Source organism: Schistosoma mansoni, chromosome 2 (genome assembly GCF_000237925.1).
Source record: "Schistosoma mansoni strain Puerto Rico chromosome 2, complete genome".
NCBI lineage: Eukaryota > Metazoa > Platyhelminthes > Trematoda > Strigeidida > Schistosomatidae > Schistosoma > Schistosoma mansoni.
Genome location: NC_031496.1, coordinates 32,495,553 through 32,506,737, shown reverse-complemented (window position 1 = coordinate 32,506,737; position 11,185 = coordinate 32,495,553). Strand labels below are relative to the sequence as shown.

The 11,185-nt window shown below is 40.1% G+C and overlaps 1 protein-coding gene across 1 annotated transcript in view; it reads right to left on the bottom strand.

Moving 5' to 3' along the window:
- Smp_001210 (putative myosin) overlaps positions 1-10,401 on the bottom strand; it is a gene marked incomplete at its 5' end in the record, with an annotated part of 23,189 nt that extends 12,788 nt beyond the window's left edge. The window contains 5 exons of the mRNA XM_018796403.1: positions 1,124-1,532; positions 9,259-9,364; positions 9,423-9,492; positions 9,541-9,605; positions 10,250-10,401. Coding sequence (XP_018650619.1) covers positions 1,124-1,532; positions 9,259-9,364; positions 9,423-9,492; positions 9,541-9,605; positions 10,250-10,401 — 802 coding nt within the window. The remainder of the gene's footprint in view (positions 1-1,123; positions 1,533-9,258; positions 9,365-9,422; positions 9,493-9,540; positions 9,606-10,249) is intronic.
- Between the last annotated feature and the right edge of the window lie 784 nt (positions 10,402-11,185).

The following is an 11,185-nucleotide window of genomic DNA, read 5'->3' as shown; positions in this document are numbered from 1 at the left end:
GTGGGAAATTCGATTGAAGGGTGAAAAGAGCGCTTGTGGTGCGAGAACAAAGAAATTTAAATTTTCAAAATAAAATTACAAAATTAAGCCATTTACCAAGTAAGTGCTGGGGATTTAACATCCCCAACACAGTGCTAAAATTTAAAAAAATGTACCCCAGATGTTTTAAGCATTGAAAATAAAGCAACCATTGGGTTAGTTCAACTCTTTTCCCAGTTTGCTTTGATGTGTCCCAGTTGAATAGTACGCTTAATTCTTATACAGCAAGTTTGACGTCAAAGCTAAGTGTATAAATAAAAGCAATGTAACTCATTTATTTATGAAGTATATGATTTCTATTCCACTGAGAGTCATTCATTTTTTGTGTGACGATTAGTGATACTACTTAGCTGACTAAATCAATGGGGAGCTAGTTTCTATGGTTATTTAAAGTCATATGTTTTAATTACCAAGTTAACCAATTTAAGAAAATGTATGTGCTTACTGAATTAGATGAATGTTGACCTAACTGTATGCTATATTATCAGAAGGGGTTTTTGTGGATATTATAGTAATTTTGATAATTGAGATCATGAATCAATTGAAGCTAGACTATCATACAAAACCTGGAAGCACTGGACGGCCATTTCGTCTTATTGTGGGATTCCTCAACAGTGCGCATCCACGATCCCGCCTCGCGAGATTCGAACCCAGGATCTATCAGTTCCGCGCGCGAGCGTTTAACCACTAGACCACCGATTCCAGCTATAAGATTACTAAATTCTTCACACAAAAAACCCTTTCTGATATGTAATTCTTTTTAGCTACCACAACTATAGATCCAAATTAACTATCCCAAAAAAAGCCAGGTTAATGTTGGAATGACTAATATAAAGTGTTGACTTAAATAAGTTTGTATGTTGAATGAATTAATTATAAATAATTTCCATTTTGTGTGGAATTTTTATTTATTTGGTGCTCTCTCAAGATTACAGGTACACCTTGCTGACGAGTGCCAAGTAGCACGAAACCCGTGTCCAGGGTTTCTTGTTGACCACCTCCAACTACCATCTTATTTGATGCTCTCTTTTAACAAGATACTTTTTTTGTTGTTATAAATAGATAAAAGTAATATGCAACTTACTTTTCTGTATATCATCACAAGAAATACTAGCTAAACTGGCAGGATCACCTGAATACTGACGTTCTTGATGTTGATGATGATAATTTTGTTGATTATTTAATTTTGACGAATGACAAGGCGAATTAGATGGAAGATATGATGAATTAATTTGATGCAAGTCAATATTTACACAAGACTCCATTGAAATGAAATGTACACTATTCAACAGTAAAATGACACTTAGTAATTTATAAAATTCAAACAATTTTTCATCTTTAATATTTAATGCTTGAAATGCTTGAAGTAAGGAAGACCAGTTAGAATGTGACTTTTGCACCATAAGATCATCATAATCATTATCATGCACTAAATAATGACAATCGATTACACCAAATTGTATTTGATCTTTTTTGGATAAAGATTCTAAAAACTGAATAGTTGAAAAAGGTTATAGAAAAAAGGAATAATAAATGAAGGAATAAACGATAATCTTAACTACTAAATATAGAATAAAAATACATTAGTCCGAAATGTTACATCATACTACATAACATAGTGAGATGAATAGTCTACACATTATGGATTGATACTGGTTACACAGTCACTGAAAATCAGAAAGGATTTAAAGGCCGTTTCGTCTTGATGTGTAACTCCCCAAATGCCCTGGTACGGCTGAGAGTGGAGAGGGTCCGCTCTCCTTCCCGTAATGCTCTCACATGGCCACGCATGAATAGCCTCTGCCACAGAAGTCCCACTCACTGCTTTCTCGCACCAGGTTGTTGCTTACGAAATTGAGAGGACGAAAAGCGAATGTCCGGCGCTTTAACCGGGTTGGTGGACACGGAGGGTCCACCTAGGGGAGTTGGAAAACCCTGATTCCAAACCAATGGTGCACATGGGCTCCAGTTTCCTGATGGAACGGATAACGAATGAACCTGCTGTTGGTCACCGGCTACCATGAGACTGCATCTCCTCACGATGCTCCACTGCCTTGTGGATCAGACCTTTAGGTCAAAGGCTCGGGGTGTGGCTCCCTAAGAAAACCACCTGCTTCGGTTTGGGCACCCAGGCAGTATCACAGCCCACACACAAATAAATGAAATGATGAATTCTATTGACGATACTATTCTCGCTCATACTAGAAGCAAGACAATTTACACTATTATTATTATTACCATTATTATTATTATTATTATTATTATTATTGCTATTATTTACTACGTCGCTTTTTCACTCCCTTTATTCCCAAATTGTGTATCCTTCCTTTCCAACTTATGCAGTAGCTCGTCCATGGCGGAAACTCTGTCCTATCTAAACGATCTCCAGTCACTGTCTGGTTGAAAGTGAATGCTTCCACCGATTACGAATACTGAGGCAGTCTTTCTGAAACCTCGTACACCGTTCCAGCTGGCTTCCTTCAACGTTCGCACACTAATGCAGATCGGACAACAGATGGGGCTGGCTTTGTCTTTAGAAAGTCTTAATGTTGATGTTTGCTGTCTATCCGAGACCCGTATTCAAGACTCTAGTGAAGTACTACAAGTTCGCTCTCCATCTGTCGCTTCGAAAAGCTTGTTTCACGTGCGCTTATCCGGGGACTCTGTGGCATCTTCGTCTGGTCTTGCAGGCGTTGGTGTTGCATTAAGCGCTAGAGCTGAGGCAGCACTAATCGATTGGATCCCCATTAACAGTCGGTTATGTGCTGTTAGATTAGAAAGTTCCATCAAAGTGAGAAGAAATCGGCGTGAGATTCGGTGTCTTTTCGTCATCTCCGCCTATGCCCCGACAGATTGCAGCCCGGATGCAATCAAGGATGAGTTTTACCACCAGTTAACAGTTCTTCTCCAGAAAGCGCGTTCGACAGATATTGTAGTATTAGCCGGAGACTTGAATGCACAGGTCGGGCGTCTAGGCACAGAAGAGAGTCGTCTAGGTGGCCGATGGGGACTTGTTGGTCGCAGGACAGATAACGGGGACCGTTTGCTGCAACTGTGCACAGACCACAACCTGATTCTGGCCAGCACTAACTTCCGGCACAGTCATCGCCGGTGTGCCACCTGGCGTCCTCCCTCTGCATCCCAAGCCTAGACTAAGATTGATCACATCGCGATCAGCTACCGCTGGCGTGGTTGTGTACAAGACTGCCACTCATTTTGGAGTACCTATCTAGAGTCTGATCATGCCCTAGTCTGCGCCAATCTCACCTTACTTTTCAGTGGCCGGAGGATTGACCACCACCAACGGATCGATGTTAGTAAACTGGCTGCAACATCTGTTGCAAGTAAGTATCGAGCGGAGCTAGCTTCTAGGATAGCTACCATCCCACCGAAAAGTATAGATGAGCATTGGTTGCATCATCAAGACGCCATGAAAATGGCGAGTAAAGCCGCTTGTGGCTTCGCGAAACGTCCCGCTTACAAGCACTGGGTCTCTTCTGGCTCCTTACAACTGATCGAAGCCCGTCGGTCTACTCCGGGTGACCGTGAGTTTGACCACAAAAGAAGGCTGTTACGTAATGAAATCGGACAAAGGACCGAGAAGCCTGGTGGTCGGAGCATGCTAATGAGATGGAAGCAGCAGCTGCATTTGGTAACTGCCGGAGGCTCTTTCAACTCATCCGAGCCACTGACAGTAAGAAGTCTGGTGTGAGTGAAACAATCTACGAGGATGACGGGATGCCAATCACTATTTATTCATTTATTTATTTAAACACACATATATTGGTACAAAAGGGCACCAGGTATATATGCGCCACACTATTTGTGTGTGTAGGCTGTGATACTGCCCGGGTGCCCAAACCGAAGCAAGTGGTTTTCTTAGGGAGCCACACCCCGAGCCTTTGACCAAAAGGTCTGATCCACAAGGCAGTGGAGCATCGTGAGGAGATGCAGTCACATGGTAGCCGGTGACCAACAGCAGGTTCATTCGCTATCCGTTCCATCAGGATACTGGAACCCATGTGCACCATTGGTTTGGAATTAGGGTTTTCCAACTCCCCTAGGTGGACCCTCCGTGTCCACCAACCCGGTTAAAGCGCCGGACATTCGCTTTTCGTCCTTTCACTTTCGTAAACAACACCCCCGCCACGAGAAGGCAGTGAGTAGGACTTCCCTGACAGAGGCTATATATTCGCTGGCCATGTGAGAGCATTTCGATAGGGAGAGTAAACTCTCCCCACTCTCGGCCGTACCAGTGCATTTGGGGGCTATCACTAACACCTCTCGACGTCTTGGACGATGGGCGGAATTTTTCGAAGGGCAGTTCAACTGGCATGCTGCTCCGGCAACATCAACCAGTTTGTCTAGGCCCCCATGGCCGGTGACGACTGATCCACCAAACGAGGAGGAAGTCCGCAAGGAACTCCAACTCTTGAAACGTTACAAATCACCTGGCCCAGATGACTTACCTCCGGCTCTTTTTAAAGATGGTGGCGACTTTCTGACTAAGGAATTGACTGTGTTGTTTGGAAAGGTTTGGGAGCAAGAAATTGTTCCAACATCATGGAATGAGTCAATAGTCGTCCCTATCTTTAAAAAGGGTTCACGTTGTTCATGCAACAACTATCGGGGGATAAGTCTACTTCCGATTGCGTCCAAACTATTGGCTTCTGTCATTCTTCGTAGGTTGTTTAAAACACGAGAACGATTGACTCGCGAGGAGCAGGCTGGTTTTCGTTCTGGTCGAGGATGCGTTGATCACATCTTCACCCTCCGCCAAATGTTAGAACACCGTCATACTTATCGCAGGCCAACAATCGTAGTGTTTCTTGATATCAGGGCTGCCTTCGATTCGTTGGACAGGACTGTTCTCTGGGATTGTCTATTGAAGAAGGGTGTGCCTGAGAAGTTCATTAACATCTTAAAGGCCCTGTATACGAACACCTCAGGCAGAGTGAGGGCAAACAACCACCTTTCTCCCTTGTTCCATTCGAGCAGTGGGGTTAGGCAGGGTTGCCCGATCTCACCATTCCTCTTCAACTTTGCCATCGACGACATCCTGGAAACAGCTCTGGTAGATGTAAGTAATGGCGGTGTGGATATGTTGCCCGGAGAACGACTTCTCGAACTTGAGTATGCGGATGATATTGTCTTACTGTGCGATAATGCACAAGGCATGCAATCAGCACTTAATCAGTTGGCAATCAGTGTCCGCAGGTACGGCATGTGCTTTGCACCCTCCAAGTGCAAAGTACTCCTACAAGATTGGCAGGATTCTAATCCTGTACTCACCCTGGATGGTGAGCAGATTGAAGTAGTTGAGAAGTTCGTGTATCTAGGTAGCTATATAAGTGCTGGTGGTGGCGTGAGTGATGAGATTGATGCACGCATAATGAAAGCCAGAGCGGCTTATGCCAATCTGGGCCATCTTTGGCGCCTTCGTGATGTTAGTCTGGCTGTAAAAGGTCGGATCTACAACGCGTCGGTGAGAGCAGTTTTGCTCTATGCTTGTGAAACCTGGCCTCTCCGAGTTCAGGATGTTAGACGTCTCTCCGTGTTCGATCATCGTTGTCTCCGAAGGATTGCTGACATACAGTGGCAACACCATGTTAGTAATGCAGAGGTTCGGCATCGTGTGTTCGGGCGCAGAGACGATAATTCAATTGGTGTCACCATCTTGAAACACCGACTTCGGTGGCTTGGACATGTTTTGCGAATGTCGTCCCAGAGACTTCCACGCCGTGAATTATTTGCCGACTCTGGGACTGGTTGGAAAAAGCGGAGAGGAGGTCAGGGTATGACATGGTGTCGTGGCATGAAAGAAAGCGGCAAAGGGCTAGCTTCTGTTGGTCCTTCACGACTCCCTGGTTGGGGTCCGAGAGATGGTGCAACACAGTGGCTAGAGACGTTATCAGATATGGCTCAGAATAGAAGCCAGTGGCGATCCTGCTGCAACCTTCTTTTACTTTCTACATAAAGAATGGTTATAACTTTCTTAACTGAAAGAGTCTTCTGGTTGTACATTTCAGTCCGTCTTATCTTTTCATCCCTTCTCTTCCTACTTTCATTATTTTGTGTGGCGTATATGTATCTGGTGCCCTTTTGTACCAATATATATGTGTTTAAATAAATAATAATAAATATTTATCTGGTGCTTCCTTGTACCCATATTTGTGTTTAAATAATAATAATAATAATAATAATAATAATAATAATAATAATCCCCAGAATTGAGTGTTCACAACCCCCACCACCCGGGATCGAGCTCAGCACGCGTTGCAAGCGCTTAACCTTTAGATCATTGAGTTGACATTCAATGGTTTACATTTCTAAATTTAATTAACATTTAGCAAAGATCTTAAAATCCCATTGATGGGTAACTGTTTCACGACCGACATCATTGAACTCCAGTGGTCACGACTACTGAGAAAATCGATAGTCAGTCAGTCAGTCAACTACAACGTAGGACCAGGCACATATATGCATCGGTCCAAGTTGCCGTACCTAGTTAGCACAACAAGATGGACACCGGATTCATAGAAGTTAATTTAGTGGTGGTTATATCAGTCAGTCAGTCAGTCACAACGTAGAACTTTGTACGTACGTATATCAGTTCGAGTTGCCATACCACATTAGCACAGAGATGTTGTTGTCAATTCAAATCCCATAGCGGTAGAAGTAGTGAGAGCATAAGCATTAATGTGAAAGATTAGGGTTTAAAGATGTTATTCAAGCAGTATAACCCAGTGAAATAAGTTTGGAAAGAGGAAAAAGATAGGGACATGAAGAATTCGGAAGATTAGAATAGTGGTGTTAATATAGAAAAAAAAGGTTGCATATAAGGATATAGTATAGGAAGACAGATATGAAGCAATTTTAATCTTAAGGTTTAAGGGAAGATAAAGAGTGTATACACCTACGCCATTGTGATCGATTATGAGCCATGTCAAACACAGTCTCCAACCATTGGTCACGATAGTCGCGCGGACCCCAACCAAGTAGTCTGCATCTACCAACATGGCTCAGACTAGAAGTTAGTAACTTCAAGCTCTGATGTCATGTTTTGTTTTGGCCGCCCCGCCGATAGTAGGACATGACAGGTGTCCAGTGCCTATTAATTTTTAGTGGTTTTATAACTAAGATCAATCTTGAGGCAGACCATAAAGTCAACAACCTTAACAATACCTCCACAGTAAAGTGAAATTAACAAGATGAATGAGAAAAAAACATTGAATAACATTAGTAGTATAAATTAAGGTCCAAATGGAAACTAAACACTGAAAATATAGTTTAAAGTATGAACCAGTGAAATCAAGGATCAAAAAGTATGGAACAGCAATAAATATATTTAGATAAATGTATTAAAAGACATTTACGCTACTGCTATCGAATTCAGGTCACATAGCTTAAAGTTTCCAACTAAGAAATCTATATCTCTTGACAGCACTCAGACTAACGACCGACAACTTGATAGACTAATCCCATGTCTTATTTCGACCGCCAACAACCTTCCTTGAACATACTTCTACACTAATCACATAAGCGCGTATGGATAAGCAGTGGCTAGGACCACATGACACATAACCCAGTTATATCAAGTCCATGAAAATTTTTACTCATGATCTAAATAACTATTTCTACTTGTTGATAAAGGCCTGACGTCATAGTTTCTCAATTCAAGGTTGTCATACATAACCTAAGCTTCAAAGACACTCGTGACTGAATACTAACAATAACCTACAAGCATACTCCTACCTTCTTGGGCCTTCCATCTAGATTAAAACTACCATAAGCTAGATTAACCGGAAGAAAATTCACTTCTACTTCATAAAGGTTGAAACATAGACCTCATAGAACTTATCCATAATTAAAGACACAGAAATATAGATTGCGGTATTGGTATTTTAGCGTTTAGATATCAGGGATAGGTTAATAGTATGAAGCCATAACAAAAGAAAAAAAAGTGGTTGGGAAGTAAGAAAGGGAATCTGAGCTGTAAATGAGCAAATAAATAGTCGAATAATTGTGTGGACACTAGGGATGTATTTTAATTAACACTGGTGAAAGGATAAATGAGTGATTGATTTGTACGAATGGGTTACAACTGCTCAGGAAAACCAACTTAGTGATACGAAAGCCTTAACTGAGTTGACAGATAGGCTAAACATGACTTGGTTGATTTTGAATTCCAAACGGTTGAGGTGAGAAAACTCAGTGATTGTTGATAGTCGACAGGCCGCAGTACTATGGTTTTATCAGACCGACCTTGCAAACCTAACTTTAACTGTTAAAGATGATGAACAGTTTGTCGAATACTGGTGAGCAATAGTGATGCCACTTGACAGTGCATTGTAAAGTTCGGAAGATGCATCAACAGAGATGAGTAAATAACAGTACTTTTGTTTGAAATGGTTAGGCCTGTTCGAAACAAGTATGACAAAAATGAAAACACCTTGATATTTTAGGTGCTGGCGCTTTATTTCGACCTGTAGTAAATAGTAGAATACTGGTCTTATTGAACGAAATACCGATTTTGCATCGGTCGACTTTTCTATTTACTGTCGATAGTTCCCTATCTAATCAAACATCTACAGTAGTAAATAACATTATCGTTATCACTAACCCGTCGTTTAGCTGAGTATCAATCAAGGTTATACTATGAGCTGGCAGATTGTATAGCTAAGTTTAAATTCAAAACAAACTTATTTGTTGAATACAGCATTTAGATCGGGCTTTCTAGTAACTCATTATCAAATAAACTTCAAGTGAATATTAGGTGAACTAAATACACTACTCGGCCGACAGACTTCGATTTGCACTACGAAAAGATATAGAGTTGTTACCCACTAATGAAAATAATCAACTGTTGACTAAAACTGATATAGACCTCTTATTAACAGCCTCAACTTGGTCCGCCAGTCAGTCATAGGAAACGTAGAATCTGGCACAAATGTGCAGAGGTCCAAGTTGTAACACTGTATTACTGCGGTGAGATGAAATTGCCAAGCTTCAACTAAAACGACAAGGCAGTCATATACCCCTATAAATACTAAATTTGACTAACAAACAAGTGATCTGTTATTATTTGCGAATCCTATAGCACGCATCGGTGATCTAGTACACAAACATGTTGAACTTTGTTGTTCACTAGTGATCTGGTTTCAATCTGTTCTTAGTCAACAAATGAATAAATAAACAGTTAAATAAACATGTACTTACCCAACGAAATACATGAAATGATGAGAAAAGCGTTTGAGAAGTGAATACAGCTCTAGGCTTTTCTAAAAGATAAATTTGTAACTTTGCTGCAACGAGAATTTGATTTCTTTACGAATGAAAATGAAAAAGGATGTTCAGATTTACAATAGAAATGTACAACTAACCGATCGTACAGAAGGCGTATATATTTGCCAAAACGTGAACTATTTTCATTAAATTGAGTTTGTGCATTGCCTTAAAAAAATCGAGCAATAATTTGCACAAAACATTTAAACGAATTACCAAGAGCTTCTAACACAGGATTCGATTGTATAAGTGTGTGTTCAATAAAAGTTTCAACTTTTGCTCTGTCGAAAGTAAAATAAAATATTAGTTTTTTTTTTTAAATAAGCGTTTAAAACCAACATTATTGAGAATACGAAATTTGCAAAGTATGCTTCGAATGAAAACAACATCAACAGGAGGATTGAACCTGTACCTTTTCAAGTTACAATTTTTCTCTAGTAAACATTCACAAGACAGCATAAGATCGGTAACATGACTGTTAGGTCTAAAAGAGGTGTAAATTATGAAGGAAATATAGAACGTCTACATATGTTCTGCATGATGTTTACAAGTGTGTATGGATTGAGTTGATTGCATCAGTGTTTTTACCCAAGGTTATACAAACATAATTTTTTATAAAATCGAATCAGCATTTGCCTTAATTAACCTTGAAGCATACGTCATGTTACGATTGTTTTCAAACCTCTTTCCAATTGTTATGATGAAAAACGTCTACAATAAGCCGTAATATAAATCAAGAAATCCATACGTTTTTCTCAAATTAATACGACTTCAAACAATAATAGACGATATTTTATGTACTGGTTGTCGTACATCGCATAAAAGTGGGGGAGCCAGTTAACATGTGAGTTTTTGACTGATAGAAGGCTATTAGGTCGATTTAACAATGATCACTAAGTAAAAATGTAGAAAATAACCAGCTTACATTTGTTTCTGACGCTTTATACTACTTTTGTAGGTCAAGTAGTGTAATATATGTTTAGTAGCTTCTGTTTTTCCAGACCCACTTGTGCCCGTAATAATTATCGACTGATTATTTTGTGTCGATGATAACTGATATAAACACTCTTCAGCCATAGAAAAGACGTGCGGCTTTCTCCAACAATCCGTAATCTACGTAGATTATAACTAATACGAAAATTAAACAAATAACCTCATTAAAATCATCCCAATTATAGCATGAGTAGTTTTGTGGACAGACGCTTTTTGGATTGATTGATAGTAAAATATTGGTTCCAAGCCAGGTGTAAATTTCCGAACGTTCATATTTATTTATCAGACTTCGAACAACTATCTGCAGGTGAATTGAAACCCGAAAAGAACAATCGGTTACCTTCAGACACACTTGGCGTCGACAAATCTAATAGGTCAGCCGGTATAATATTCCCAGTCATTAATGAAGTGAAAGATGATTCAGCAAACAAGCTGAAATATAAAAAGATGACAGTCATAAATCTGTATGAAAATTAGCACGTCATAAAATTGCCACAACATAGCCAAGGGTGGGAAGATCATGACATACTACCAACCCATGAAATTATTAACTCTATATTTTACCCATGACCGTAAGGGTGGAATTACTGGTTGAAACCTGTACGAAGCTCGTAATTAACGGCTAGAGGTGTTGAATTACATGGTGTAAAATTTATCGCAATGGAGAAGTTTCACTTTCTTTAAACCCTGAGCTGAACGCCATTCCTAACTTTTTACTACATGACCTTATTTGTCTCTTGTTTCTATAATATCTTATACTTGTGGTGGCAAATAAATTTCCAAAGTAAATAGTTCTGCAAGTTTTCAATAGTGATACTGACCTCATTAGTTTTACTGAATACACTTCAGCTCAAGACGCTCGGTCAAG